This window comes from Pundamilia nyererei, unplaced genomic scaffold, assembly GCF_000239375.1.
Source record: "Pundamilia nyererei isolate P.nyererei 1_Seehausen unplaced genomic scaffold, PunNye1.0 scaffold00095, whole genome shotgun sequence".
Lineage (NCBI taxonomy): Eukaryota > Metazoa > Chordata > Actinopteri > Cichliformes > Cichlidae > Pundamilia > Pundamilia nyererei.
Window position 1 is genome coordinate 2,100,387 of NW_005187496.1, and position 14,616 is coordinate 2,115,002.

The window sequence follows — 14,616 nt, forward strand, 5'->3', positions numbered from 1 at the left end:
AGAGAGGTCTCCAGGTGATTAATGTTAGTTGACATGCACACATTTATATTCAGTGTTCAGACATTTCATTTAGATTTTATTTTGAAAAAGTATTTACATTAATTTTATGTCTGGAACAAACTGTGATTTAACATTTTGAGGCCAAACAATATAAAGGATGAACGATGCGCTTTGTTCTTTAACATGATGGGTTTTGGCCCAAACTGCATAAAGGGGACAAACGTTTTCGGTTCAGTCTAACAGGTCGACCCACTGTGGTTCTCATTTCCCACAGTGGTCTTTGGTGAAGCTAAATTCATCAGGTATCAGTCCATAATGAAAAATCCTGCACAGCAGACGGAGCTCTGCAACATCACAATTCGACTGTCAAATAATTTTATATTGTTTCTTCTTAGTATCGGATCTGTTTCATCCATCCATTTTCAATTGGCAATTCATTACAGGACCGATTTTATACTAGCATAAGCAGAGCATTATCATTCCCAACGTGGCTTTGTGGCTTTCTATTCCAGCCCTAACCTTGATCATAATCTTAATGCATTTATAGATTCATGCAAACCCGCTCTCGTGCCTCCGAACGTGTAACATACCGATGATTTGTCACTGTCGTCGGTATGTTACGTGTTGGGATGAGGACCTGTTGACATAACGTACATAGTGGTTGTGCAGCAGAGCCGACACACAGCTTTGCACTGTCATCTACATATTGGAGCTGTTTACTGTCACTAGGTGGAAGTGTCACGAACTGTGGAACAACTATTCTATACGCCGCTCGTGCTGTTGTTTGTCAGTTAGCCGACACCATCAGGGAAAAGAGGGCATACCATATAAAGATGTTCTGTTATGCCGAGAACATTAGAAATGTTTTCAACAGAAACAAATCCCACCTATGCACAGCTCCGTCACCGTGAAGTTACACAGTGGTGGGTTGTTGTTGTTTTTCTGTGGAGGACTGAACATGTCTGGTAAAGTTGCATAACCAAAATATGTTGTTCAGGTGCAAATTTACTTCAGGATTTTCTGACTCACAGGTGGCTGTGAGTCAGATTCTCCCCGTTGACTTTAATACTGTAAACAGCTGCAGCCTTGCAGGGAGTAAATTCATTGACCTAAAGACCAATCATGACCTGATGTTAACTGATAGAACTGTTCTTATACAGACCCTAACGGTCAGGTGTTGTTCACAGATTTCAGGTTTACACAGCACTGGGGTTGGGTCAGGAAGTAAAGCTAAAACTCTGCCAAATCAAACATCCAGAGCTCCCCGATGCTGGTGCTTTGGAGCATAAATCCTGGGCTGCACCTGGGGGCAGATAAAGCTCTTAAAGCTTAAAGCTATTAAAGTCAAAATGCAATGTTTGTTCAAAGAGTGAAGAATAAACATTAAGACAGAAGCTCGGTTTGTGTCTGATTAAACCTTCTGCGTTTCGATTTTTGATAGTTTCATGTCAGCTGCTTTGAGCGTTTTGCCCATAGCGTCATCACTGCTGCTACCCGGGGCTGCGTTAATACATAACTTTGTGCAGAAGTGCATGAATGTGTTCCTGAATTTGTCTTAATGACAGCCCTCACATACCAAGAGCTCGCCAGAGAGGCTGGTTGAACCTGAAATGCACTTTGAAGCAATCCAAGGCATAAATATGAATGAGACCAGCAGGATTTTTATGGGACGGGAGATCAAAGACTCAACATGTGTCACATTTTCCTCAAAGGAAGCTGTGAAAAAACAGAAAATAAAATAAGCTCTTCATTCACAGTGTTTCATGTTGACCCTCGGAGGGATTTCAGTATATTAACATAACATAAAAAAGATGGTGCAGACTTATCAGGCAGAGTCGTATCATCAGCGTACGAACTGTATCACCACCTATTTTTTATCAGAGGAGAGGAGGAGCTTGTTTCACAGGGGGATTCAGGGGCATCTATAAGTATGAAACAAGTTCACGTCCACTATGTTTAATCAAAATCTCAAGATAGGACTAAAGAGTCGGGAAACTACCGAGATCGTTTTGTTCTAAACCTCAGCAAACTGTGAGTGAAAACTAAACTTAAAAGTTAAAAAGTACACAAGAAAAGTTGAACCCAGTTTCCTGGATAAAAATCATGTGGATTGTCTCCTACAAACAAAACAAAACATTTGAAGAAAGATAACTTTATGTGTCCTTCACCACATCTTTTACAAAACCTTTAGAAGACGTTTAAATGCGGATCTTTTTTACAAAAGAAGTGGAAGCTCCAGGATGGTGGCAGTGGGTCGTGGATCAGGCTTGTTCTGGTGGATTGGATTAGGGCAGCACTAATGGAGGGGGAGGCTGCTGCTGTTGGGGAGCTTCATTGGCACTGGGGGTGTGATTGGTCTAGAACACCTCCAAATAACGAGTACCAGGACTTGACTCCATGGAGTGAATATATCAACACTTTCAGTAAGTGTGTAATTTCAGCTTAATAACAAACTGGTCACACTGAGATCTTCCTGGCTGTCCAGGTCATACACCTTCATCTCCAGACAGGATTTCCTGTCTGTACCTGAAGGAGGGGCTCGATATCTGGATTCAGGAGGTCCCAGCCCTGTGACTGGCACTGACCAGTACTGGGAGTGAGGAAGCTGGAGACAGCAGACTGGTCACCGTAGCTTTGTTTCCTGCCTTCATTGTTTGAGATGAGCAGGAAGGATGAGCCATCACGAAACCATCTTGGCTATCCTTTTTATTCTGTCACTCTGCTGCTGTGATGTGTGATGTGGGGTTGAGCAGGATTAACCATTTATCAGGCTTTCTGCAGAGCATTAAGCTTTTTGGGGCATGTTTCCAGTTACTGATGAGCGAATAAAGCTCATTTAGCCTCTGTGTCATCATGTTTGGGTTTGTTTGTCACGGGGAAAGGCTGAAAGAATACCAGTGATGTAAGCTGTCGCCCCTGGAAAGAATGGAAATTTAAAAATATAAATTCAGAAACTGACCTGAATTCGGATCAGATAAAAACAAAAAACTGCTGAAACTGTTGGCAAAGAGAGACAGAATACAACAGTACAATAGCATAAAGAACTGAAGGTAAGTAGAAAAACAATGCACAACATCCTCATAGCTTCTAACAGGTTTTTATAAGAAGTCGTAGAAGTAAAGTTTTTTCTCTGAACGTCATAAATAACTAACAGGAACACCGGGATTTTCCGTCACTAATAATTCACCAGAAGTGGATTCTTTCATGCTCACACTTCAGGGCTGATGAAAGAGTAACATCTGTGAATGTAAAGAATCAGGTTTTGCCAGCCTGTTTGTTGCCCTGCATGCCGTATTTGTTACTTTATGTTTTCATAATCATCCTCAGTTAGAAACAAACTGTTCTTCCAATTTTGTTTCTTATAGAATCCATAGCATTCTTAAAAGTTCTCAAGTCCACCTTAAATTACGTCGTAGACCTTTATTATACTGATACTTTGAACTGTCCAACATCTGCTCTTTCACAGTGGCATCGACAGGAAACACCGAGCTGAGCTCAGAGAGCAGCTTTCTTCATATAACCACAGCATGAAGAAGAAAAAGCAGCAGCGCGTCAGACGCACCAAAAATCAGCATAAAAAGTTAAAAAATTTAAGAAACCTTCCAACATCACAAAGTTTCACTCTCAAACAGAACATCCAAGATAAAGAAGAAACTGAAGGCTATGAAAAATGTGTCTAAAGATGCACGATTACTCTGAATGATACGTGAGTCGTGTGTTTCTGGGAAAAAGATGAAGCTCTAGGAAGTATGGTGTTAACCGCCCCTGGTTTGTTGGGTGTAAACAGATTTGCTTGTGACTCTTAACACTTTGAGAACATGGCTGTTGGGGTGGATGGTGGGTCTGTAAAGCCTGCAAGTGTCACATTACAGCGAGTTTAAAATCGAGATGGTTAAATGTGGGGCAGTTTGATCGACTTCAGGAAATAAGGTGGTCTTGGCTGAATGTAAATTAAATTGCTTCTCACGTGAATTTTTTTCTCTCGATTAAACCAAAGGACAGTCTTCTTCCTCAAACATAACCAAACACTACCAGGAGCAAACCATGTCTGGGAAACTGAGTCTTTAAGAGTCAGACTTACAAAAAAGCTCAGATTAAAAAACACTAAAGAGAAAAAAAGCTGCAAACACGCTGAAATCTTCACATATTTATTGATAAGCCCAAATAAATGGGTGAAATTGTGGAAGTTCTACCTCTTTTAGCGCTGCAAATAAACATGTTGCACACATGCATTCTTCACACAGATTTTTCTCATTTTATTTTTTATTATTTATGTTTACATTGTGTCTCATCTCTAAAGTTTATGGTTGTACTGATTTTACTGTAACGTGGTATTTCCTGTGGTTAAAGATTTCCGTGAACGCAAACAAGCGGGAGTCTGAGAGCTTCCCGGACGAGTTGATCGGGTGGTTTTCTGATCATCAGCAGGAGATCGATCAGCTGTTCATCTGCGGTGACGTAGACAGAAGTGAATCAGTCAGCCTGAAGGACTTTGAGCTGGGTAATCCATCACCCCTGACCTGAATAATCCGAGATTTTCTTTGCCAGGATGGGAGAAGGCTCTCTCGCTTCTTTGAGTGACACATAAAGATAATCGCAGAAGAGAAGGAGATATGTGAGTCAGTACTAAATGCCACAGTGTCATTGTGCTGAAGTATTTATGGAGGGTACTGTGAATCAGGCTCTTGGTAATGTCAGCGGAGCCTCATTTCCTCCTCACAGATAAGAGTAGCTGGCTCTGGGAAACAAAACCAGGACAATGTTCCTTTTGTCAGTCTGACTTCAGACACACTGAGTAAACTTCCAGAGAGATTACGGCGCAGACCTGCAGCATAACACCGCAGCTATGACTCTGACTGGGAAGACCTACAGCACAGAATCACTGCTGTAGGTCTTAATAATCAATAAATTACTTTTACAGCACATCCAATGTGATCATTTATAGCTTCATTTCCAGGTTTATAGATCATACACGATTCACAGAGAGACCTCAGGTTATCTCATCTTCTGAACAAAACTGTCTCTGCGTCTTTAACACGTCTCCATAAAAGCGTTTTTTTTATTGGCCAGCATCTGGAAGCTTTGTGAGGGGCACTCGTGAGCTGCAGGAGAAAAGAGGGAATCACATTTTAACCATTAAAGCCTGCAGGGATTGCACGTCCTCATGTTAATGTTATTTGACACTTTGTTCACATTCTACATCAGCTTTTTTATAAGCAAATAAGGAAAACCTTTGCAATTATTATTATTTTACTCTATTTTGTTTTTAACCAGGCATGTCACCATTTTATACTTTAGCTAACGTTTTCCTTAGTTTTTAACCGTGTTAAGACATTTTCATGTCCTAAAGATAATTACTCACATGTGGGCAAAATGTGGTTTGTGCACCACATGATCCTGGCCTTTGAAGCCCTAAAAGGAAAACTAAACAACCATCTAAATCTCGGTGCAGATGAGTAAAGGCTGTGCTGTTATTAAACTGGATTTCAGAGGAGGGCGTTCCACTTACACGTGCACGCTCTCTATGTTTTTACTGTGCTGCAGGTTTGATGAGTTTGGGTGTCCCCTGTCAGCAGTTTCAGCTCCACATGCTGACTCAGCAGCTGAAGACCTTCAATGACACGATTAGTTATGAAGATTTGATGAAACAAATACAGTCTCTGAGGTGAAACAAACTTATTTCTCTATCAGTATTTGATTATTTTTCCTTTTATAGGTTTATGAGTTTACTTGATTTTATTTCCCACAGTGACAGTGCAGAGCTCCACGCTCAGATACCAGGGCACTTCATAAAAAGACAAGAACCAGTGGAGACAGAAAATGTAAAACATCAGCAGAAACTGCAAAACACTGAAGCCCAGAGGTATTGAGCTCATTATGTGTTATATTTTATGAACAGAACATTCATTCTATAAAGATAAAAATAAAGGTGAACGCAGTTTTGCAAATAAAAGAATCAGTGCCGCGCTTTACAAATACACAAACATAGATGTGACAGATTTCATGAGTTTGTATGATTTGAAAAATATCACAGTTTTATTTTTGTAAAGTTTTCTCAAGTTTACTATTTTGGCAAAATTAGCTGATTTTAGCATTTGGAAAATTTTCAAATAAAAAAATTAATTAATGTAACCTTGTTTTCCTGTTTGTGTAATTTCTTGAAGTTCAATATTTTTTAAAGAGTTAAATATTTTATTATTTTCATAAATTTTACTATTTATAAGTTATGTACAATTTTATTATTTGTTTTTATTTTTTATTATCTGTTCATATTGCCTTATATTTACCAAAATAAATATAAATATTCAGTGGAATATGTGGAAAAACTTATATTTTGATTGTAAATCATCAATTAAAATTTAACTTGATTTTATTACCTAGAAAATGATTTAGAAAAAAAGATTTACAATTTTAAAATTTGCATACAGTGCAGACATGAAGCCACAAAATCCCTCTGACTTGTTTTTAGAGTAAGTGGGAGGAGCAGCAGCTGGTTTTAAAATATCATAAAGCCAGACAGACATCAGACATGTCCTGGAGAAAAGCAGTTTCGACAGTTTCTGTGGCTGCACTGGGACAAACTGGGCAGCTCCTGGGAAACACAATCAGGCTGTGTTGACATTCATTCCAAACCTCCATGAGTGAGGTTAACCAGGCTGAGTTATTCCTGACCCTCAGCTGTAAATCACACTGTGACTCCGCTCCTGTAACTCAGACGCCCAAAATGACAACATTGGGACACAAGCAGCCTCAACAGCTCTGAAAACAAAGGACTCGGGGCGACCTTTAGCTGGCCCGCTGACAGGTGCCGTTGCCTTTTTCTGACCTGGCTGCTGTGATTGTTTTCCTGTGCCACAGAAGGATGTTTTAGCAGTAAATCACACACATAACATAATGTGCACAGCCCGAGTTGAATTGAATTCACTTTTTTCCCCCTCTTTTGCTGTACTGGTTTGATAAAATTAGACTTAGAGTCAAAAACATTACATTTCACAAGCTGATGTTATTTAAACCCACTGATTGCTTGATTACATTAGCAAACAGCATGCCGTGTCTGGAAAGTCTCCAGGGGTTTAGGCCTGGAGTTTGTTTCTCGGACGTGTGGTTAAGATGCTGAAACAAACATGTTTTCGCAGTATTTTCATTATTTGCATTTAGCCTTGATGCGTTCTGTCTGATGTTAACAAAAGCTAGAGATTAATCATTTCTGTTTATCTGATCTAACACGGAAAACACATCGAATGGTTAAAATGACATATTTTAATGTTTCATGAAAAACATTGGCTCTTTTCGAAACACACCTTAAAAAACACTGGGATGGGGGCAGTATAAAGGCTGGAAAACTAAGTTATGCTAAAAAGAAAGAATGGGAGAAACATTTTGTACCTAATCAGGTTAACTGGCAACAGGTCACAAATGGCAAATGTAAGTGCTGTGCTCTAAATTATTCCCTAATTTACTATAATGATGACGACCATTCAGACATTAAACTAGTGATTCAGACCAGAAATTCATCAGGACGCTGTAAATCAAATGACAAGATTCTCACATTATTCTTAATACCACGGCAGTCGCCCCCTGCTGGTTAATTAGAAACAGTGTTGGGGAGTAACGGAATACATGTATTTAAAATACAAAATATGAGTAACTGTATTCCGTTACAGTTACCGTTTAAAAAGGTGACATTCCGAATACAGTTACTTTGTTGAAATAAATGGATTACACGATGGTCTTTTCCTGTTTTATACGTTAGGCTGTCCCCTCTTTTTTTGGTAATTCCACGCCGGTGGAAACCCAAACAAAACACGCATTAAGAGGCTCTAATGCCTGTGTCTCAATCTCAAACTGCAGCCCGCAATGACGTGAAGAAATAGTTTTAAAAATTATTGTTCAAAAAATGATTTAATATGAAGGCAATAGGCAGAGTGTTACAGGCATAGCCCTAAAGAATGCAGCCTCATGGGCAGTGTAGTCCAGTTGTAAGTAAGCTATTAAGACTCGACTGTACACCGTGTTCGTGTTTTCCTCCGAAACAATAAGTTCCGTTGGAGCAGCCTTTCAACACCTCTCTCTGTCTCTCGCTAGCAAAGTTGACCCAGACAACAAAGTAAAGCTAGTTTTCAGCGATGAGCCCGCAGAACCCAACGTATTAGCCAGAGGTCCCTTTACTACGATTTTCTATACGATACCTAATGTCCACCTACTGTTACTCATTTATATTAAGATTTCAAAATCTAGTTGGTGTTGGTACGCTGAGTATCCTTCAGTAATAGTAATCAATCACATAGCAATAGTACATTCATGTAGTTGTAAAAAGCATGATAATATATTAAGTAATCTGAATACTTTACTGTCATCTGGACTTTCAAAACCACTTAACCAAACTTTGAACCATCTTCTGTATATATTCAATTCAATTCAGTTCAATTCAATAAAACTTTATTGATCCCGAAGGTTGACCCTGAAGGAAATTGGTTTTGTTTTTTCTTTTCAATTCAATAAAAAATATATAGTGTAGTCACATAGTTTTATAGAGTCTAAACTCAAAACTACATTTTCATTTTCTTTAAACCGCCAGGTTCATCCGTCTGAGTGTCCGACTGATACCTTTCACCTCGGCCACAGCGCACCCTGGAAACTTTGAGGTTGTTTTATCGAGCAGCCGCACAGTTTTTGGTCTGATGAGTGTGATCGAGGACCGAGCTGGGATCCAGACCTCGAGCCTGGAGGTTTTCAGTAGCAGAGTGCCAACAGAGGAGGCCCGCCTGCCCCTGGAGAGCACGCTGGAGGAGTGCGGCTTCAAAGGAGGGCCAGAGGAGAGTCCTCCAGAGGCCACCGTGTATTATGACTACAGACTGCCATTTACAGACTGTCCCACCCTCAACTACGACCACTACATTAGGTCGAATCAGGACTCTACATCGAATCGGGGTCTGTGAATTACAAAGCTGTTTTGAGGTACCTGCACCTACTGCAGACACCAGTTTTGTTATATACCTGAGTTTCAATATAACAACAACAAAGGTGACTTCGAACAGCACCCAATGTCACACATAGTTGAGGTCAGAAGTAAACACACCCTAATCATACACATGAATGTTGTGTTCTTTCTGGGCTTTCAGGGATCCTCTTTTTCCTGGATGGAATAATTGCTCAACAGACATCTTTAATGACTTTAATGAAACAAAAATGTGGTGCACATGTTTAATATGGATTTTCCTAATCCACACAGGCTCAAATATACAGCATACACTCACTTAAATCTTTAAATACGCGGGTGCTGAGTTGTCTACAATATATTATCCTGACAAGTCCAAAGGCTATTAACTTCTCATTGGGGTCATGATTGACTTCAGCTGGTAGTTCCTCTTTGCCAGGATAAAAATGATTTCTTTGACAACATTCATTGGATTGACAAATACTCAGAACAATGGGAAAGTCAAGGAGCTCAGAGAAGATCTAAGGGGAATTGTAGATTTACCTAAGAACAAGGTCTGTGAATGAGTCATCACTTTACCAAGGTCTGGAATAAGAAAACTTGTTAGGATGTTCAGGAACAACCAAGGAACCAGGACTCAAGACACTGCTGTAAAACCAGCTTTACATAGTGAAAGCAAGTTTTACATCACCACGGACTGAGAGTGTGCTCACCAAGAAAGAAGACCCTGCTCTAAAATCCAGAAAAACCCTTTAAGCTTGAAATTTGCAGCTGCAAATGCAATGACAGGCCTTTAAACCTAAGAACACTGTCCCAACTGTCAAGCATGGCGGTGGTAGCGTTACGCTCTGGGGCTGTTTCGCTGCCAGTTGTAATCATGCAAGAGATATCAACAACAGCTAGACAGTTTAAACTTGGACACAGTTGGGATCCAAGAAGACAACGATCCCAAACCAAAGCCCCGACCTCATCCCTATTGAAACTGTGTGGACTATGTTTAAAAATCAGGTCTGCAACAGCAAACCAACCAATTTATATCATCTCTGTCAGTTCTGCCACGTAGACACATATCCACCCAGAAGTGTGACAGAAGGTTGTTAATGGCAACCAGAATGGGTATATATATTTGAACCTGCGTGGATTAGAGAAAATCCCAAATTAATTCAAACTCATTAACCAAGTTCTTGTATTTGTTTTAGTCATTAAAGATGTATGCTGTGCAGCCATTTCTCCCTTTAAAGAACACCTTGAAGAAATCATTAAAAGCCCCAAATTACCACAACATTAATGCCCCTGATGACCTCAGTGACAGCTAGCTGGATAACCACCCCCATGTTGGCAGTTACTAATGTAAATATTAGCTTTACAGCTTTACTGGTGGATACAATAGTACTGTTTTATTAAACACAATTTAGTACCATGAATCAAGTAATTTGGTAAGTCGGTCAACCAGTTTTAAAAGATGTTTTCTGCTGCTCGTAAAATATAAAAATATGCAGGTATGTCTTCAGTATAACTTTTTGGTTTGCTAGTGTTAACAAACATGGCGATAGATGCCTCATGACCTCACTCAGGTCTTCCCATTTTATTATTGAAAAGAACTGAACTCCGCACAAACTAAATTAAGAAATAAAAATGAAAACAAAGCATAAATGAAAGCTAATGAGCGCCTCGAGTGAGACCTCAGCAACATTTAAAGGAGGATTTATGTAAGAAAGCTGCAGGGAGCGCCTCACTCAGCTCCTCGCGGTCAGCTCATGCTTTAATTACACCCTCGGGGATGCAGTTTAAGCCGGCATGTGCAAATCTTCACACCAGGTCAGAGTGGCGCTTTTCCCTGCAGGGCCTCGTTGGCTGAACGCTGCCATGCTGGAGTCAGTGGAAAGTGCCTGGCTGGTGGAAACCGCAGAGTCGCTATAAACAGTGGCCACCAAAGCGTGCCATGCAGCTACCACACCCCACAGCTTCCCTCCTCCTCCTAATGCTGCTGCTGCTGCTCCACCCAGCCCAGCTTTTACATCCCAGCTTCACCCCCAAAGCCGCCTCCTCCTGTTTACTAACACAGGCCCGATTTAAGGAAACAGACCGTAAAATGAGGCAGGTTTTCCAAGTCAAAATAATATTTATTCCACAGGCTCAAAAATACTGTGCAGTATAAATATTACAAAACAGATGAAAAACACAGACAGACGTCAGGTGATCGAGCTCTGCGGCAGTTTTTTTTAATACATCAGAAGATGTTTTATGCTTTCATTTATTAAACCAGCTGAACACGTTAATGCTGAGCAGAACAAAGTCGGGTTTATGTTTCCTATAATAAACTGAGTTCTTCCAGAGGAGTTTGGAGAAGTTCTGGAATTTAAATGTCTCATTTTTATTTTTGGCCTGAGCTCTGCGGTTTGGAGGGAAACTAAACTGTAATTAGAGCCACATTAATGAGGCAATTAACCCAATACCTCATAAAATGTGTACTGTCATGTTCCCAAAAGCTTTTTAACTTTTAAGTTGCTTTCTCACATGAAGTTTAGTGCTTTTACTTTTTTTCCATGTTTAACACAGCAGGAAGAAATCTGCTTCAAACTACCAGGAATACTCTGCATGGTTTAGGCCACAATCCGACATCTATGGTGCCAAAATCCCAATAAACTATCCCAGTAAGAAGCTGGGACAAACAGGGCGTTTGTGTAGGAAAATGTGTGAGGCTAATCTGCTGAATGGTCTCAATGAGTTAATGGTGTGTTGACCTAAAAAAATAAGACAACATGAACCATGTTTGGTATTTAACATTAAAGTAGCTGCGTTTCTCTTTTCTTTGTGCTAATTTCCTTCATATTTTCAAGGCTGGACTTAGTGTGGGTGCCTCAGACGCCTCCCCTTCTGCAGAGCTTTCTTCTGAAAAACTGATCCTATCGAAATGTGGGTCATGCATCAGTAAGTGGAATAGGTGTACGACGTCACCCTGACCTCTGTGTAGCCAGGCTACAGATGGCTCTGTATCGTGTAAACAGCTTTTCATTTAAGTAAACAAAAGAAAATATTCTTTAGGTTTGGACTCATGAAGTTTTTTTAATTGTTTTATAGAAAGATCAATGAAGCAAATAACCTGTAGAATAATTGATAATAAAGCGGCTTCACTGTGGTTATGATTACCAATAACTTATTTTTCTGTTTCTCTGGATTGCAGCAAAACGTCCAAGCAGCGGTTCTCAAACGTTTTCTCTTGACATGCCTCACAAAGATTCACAACCTACATATTTTTATCAGTTAATACAAAATAAAAAAGTAGCTCTAAAAATTAATCAAGTTTTTTTAATTGGTTGTCCACAGCTTAACAAACAAGGGTTTTACCATATTGTCCAGCAAAAAGATAAAGAAAATAAGCTGTGGAGTAACTGATAAATATAACCTGCAGTGCTAGTTGTGATCCTCTGACTTCGTCTTAATTTAACTTCTTAACTTCCTGGTGAACCACTTTGGCTTAGTCTAAACCAGAAGAAGTTACCGATCTCTCCGTATATGCCCAACAGGTCAAAGATGCAACGTAACTATACCCTAAAAAAGATCCTCATGGTTAATCCCAACTCCAGCCACTTGGTTTTTGTGCCTAAACCTAACCTGCAATTTAACTTGAAGCTGACCCAGCAGTTTTTTTTCCTAACCCTGGCCACTTGTTTTATGTGTCTGACCCTAACTGCCTTTGGTTTGAGGATATCTGGTGCAGTTTCTCATTTTACCCTGATGTGGATCTCCTCCATGTCATCCGCTTCCTCTGGACCTACTTTCAAGGCTTCTTGTTTTCTTTAACGAAGCTCTAAACAGCTCAAATCACTTAAAGTCAGTGGACTGACACGGGAAGAGTCAACAAGATATTTGAATTTTACTAAACCTCACTCAGCACGGTATTTCAGAAAGCCTTTACCCCAGTAAAATTTTCCCATTCTTCTGGAGGATCCTGAGGCGTCATCAGGCCTGAAGAAATAGATCATCTCTTCAAGGAACTCTTAGTCTACTCCACAATCTTCTCCCAGTTGGGTTTACCTGGAAAACCTCCAAAGGATGGCCTCAAGGAGGCCTGATCGAATGTTTACACCACCACAGCTACTTATGACATAAAGTAGTGGCTCTACTTTGAGCCCCTCACCACATGTTTCAGACTGAGCCAACCTAAGGAGGAAGTGCATTTCTTCTTCTGAGGGGTCACTACCCACAACTCGTAGACATAAATGAGGGTTGGAAAATGGCTGGTCAATCAAAAATGTCATCTTCAGAGTCGGTCTTCTCTTAACCATGATGCTTCCTACACATCATGCTGATCCACTTTCCTATAATCCGTAACATTAAAGCTTCCTCGCAATAACGCTCCCTGAATCGTATGTGTTTGACATAGTTTGAGAACCGCTGCTTTAAAGCACGAGTTAGTGTTTAACCTGGAAACATAATCTGCTCGGGGGAAAATCTGCCTGCAAGTGAAAGAAACCAAACACACCTTTACCTGCTTTTTTATGTGTGTGTTTGTGTGTGTGGAAAAATGAGTAACACGCTACAAGTGCTAATTAGATTTTACTTTTAAACGACTGATAATATTTTCTGGTGTTACAGCAGCAGACTGATGATGAATCTATAGAAGGAAGAACCTGAAACAGCAGAAAACTGAGGGTTAATGTTCAGTCGTTCCTGCCATGAAACAAACGCTGCAACACAAAGACAATTTTCCTTGTTTTGGAAACTTATGTGGATCTGAGACATGCCCACAGGCAGGTACTTCTCTCTAACAAAGTAAACAACTGGGTAACATATTTTGGTTTTGGAGTGTAACATATAAAGCTTCACAGTTTTTTTAAATAGATAGAATTTAAAAATGAATTTGGAAATAGTTCCAGTTGAAGCCAGACGTGAGGGATCACGGAGCGGCTTGGCGGCGCTCTTCGGGGGCTGGTTTACTCCCCCTTTCACCGTTTTTGAGTTTGTTTTTAGAAGCTGGTAAAGAAAAAAAAGAGCTTTTAAAACTTGTCTTCCCCCTCTGCCTGCCAGCAAAGCGCCTACAGTCTGAGTTCAGTTTGATTGTCTCTATCCCACAATGAGTCACAAACAAAAAGGAGGAAGTTCGTGTTCCTTTGGTTTGGGGGGGAATCCATCCTGTGAGAAATACTGACTTTGGGATGAAGCTCACGCCCTCCGGTATTCCCAAATTGCACTTTATCGTCCACTAACGCTCTTCCTTCAGCAAGTTGCCAAAGTGGAGGCTTTGATGCCTGCTTTGGAGTCCATGTTGGCAACCAGAAGTTTAAGTGTGTCTCCGGATGAGCGAATCAGTTCCCGCCCACTGAAACGAACACACAATAAGTTGGAAGTCAGTTGTTGAGCCTTTCGCTTTACTGTGATACCATAATGACGTGTTTTAGATTTCTGCTACTTTCTATTTAAAATGTTTACATTTAGAGTTGAAAGATTTAAAATAGAAAAAGTGCTGCGATTTCCACGATACCTCACACTAATCTGTGAACTGTTTTCTTAGATGTCTTAAGTTTTCTTTATATGATTTTCTTTTTTGTGCTTTTTATACTTTACTTGCATGGTATATGTTTTATTAAGCACAGTTTATCATGTGTTTTGCTGTTGTTAAAGCTTTGGTAACAACAACGGCCTACATGACCTGTGCTGTACCTCAATATGGCTCC

At 40.1% G+C, this 14,616-nt stretch overlaps 1 protein-coding gene across 2 annotated transcripts in view; it reads right to left on the reverse strand.

Annotated features, from left to right (window-relative positions):
• Window positions 1-10,968: 10,968 nt before the first annotated feature.
• Window positions 10,969-14,616, reverse strand: part of radil2a (Ras association and DIL domains 2a) — a 29,704-nt gene continuing 26,056 nt past the window's right edge. The window contains exons 16-17 of one of the 2 annotated variants that reach the window (XR_311920.2): window positions 14,092-14,261; window positions 10,969-13,572 (exon numbers count right to left, since the gene is read on the reverse strand). Coding sequence is in view for 1 of the 2 variants with exons in the window: in XM_005739967.2 (XP_005740024.1) it covers window positions 14,159-14,261 (103 nt within the window). In the remaining variant the exon portion in view is untranslated. Of the gene's footprint in view, window positions 14,262-14,616 lie in introns of both variants that reach the window. The other variant, XM_005739967.2, reaches the window with a different exon arrangement.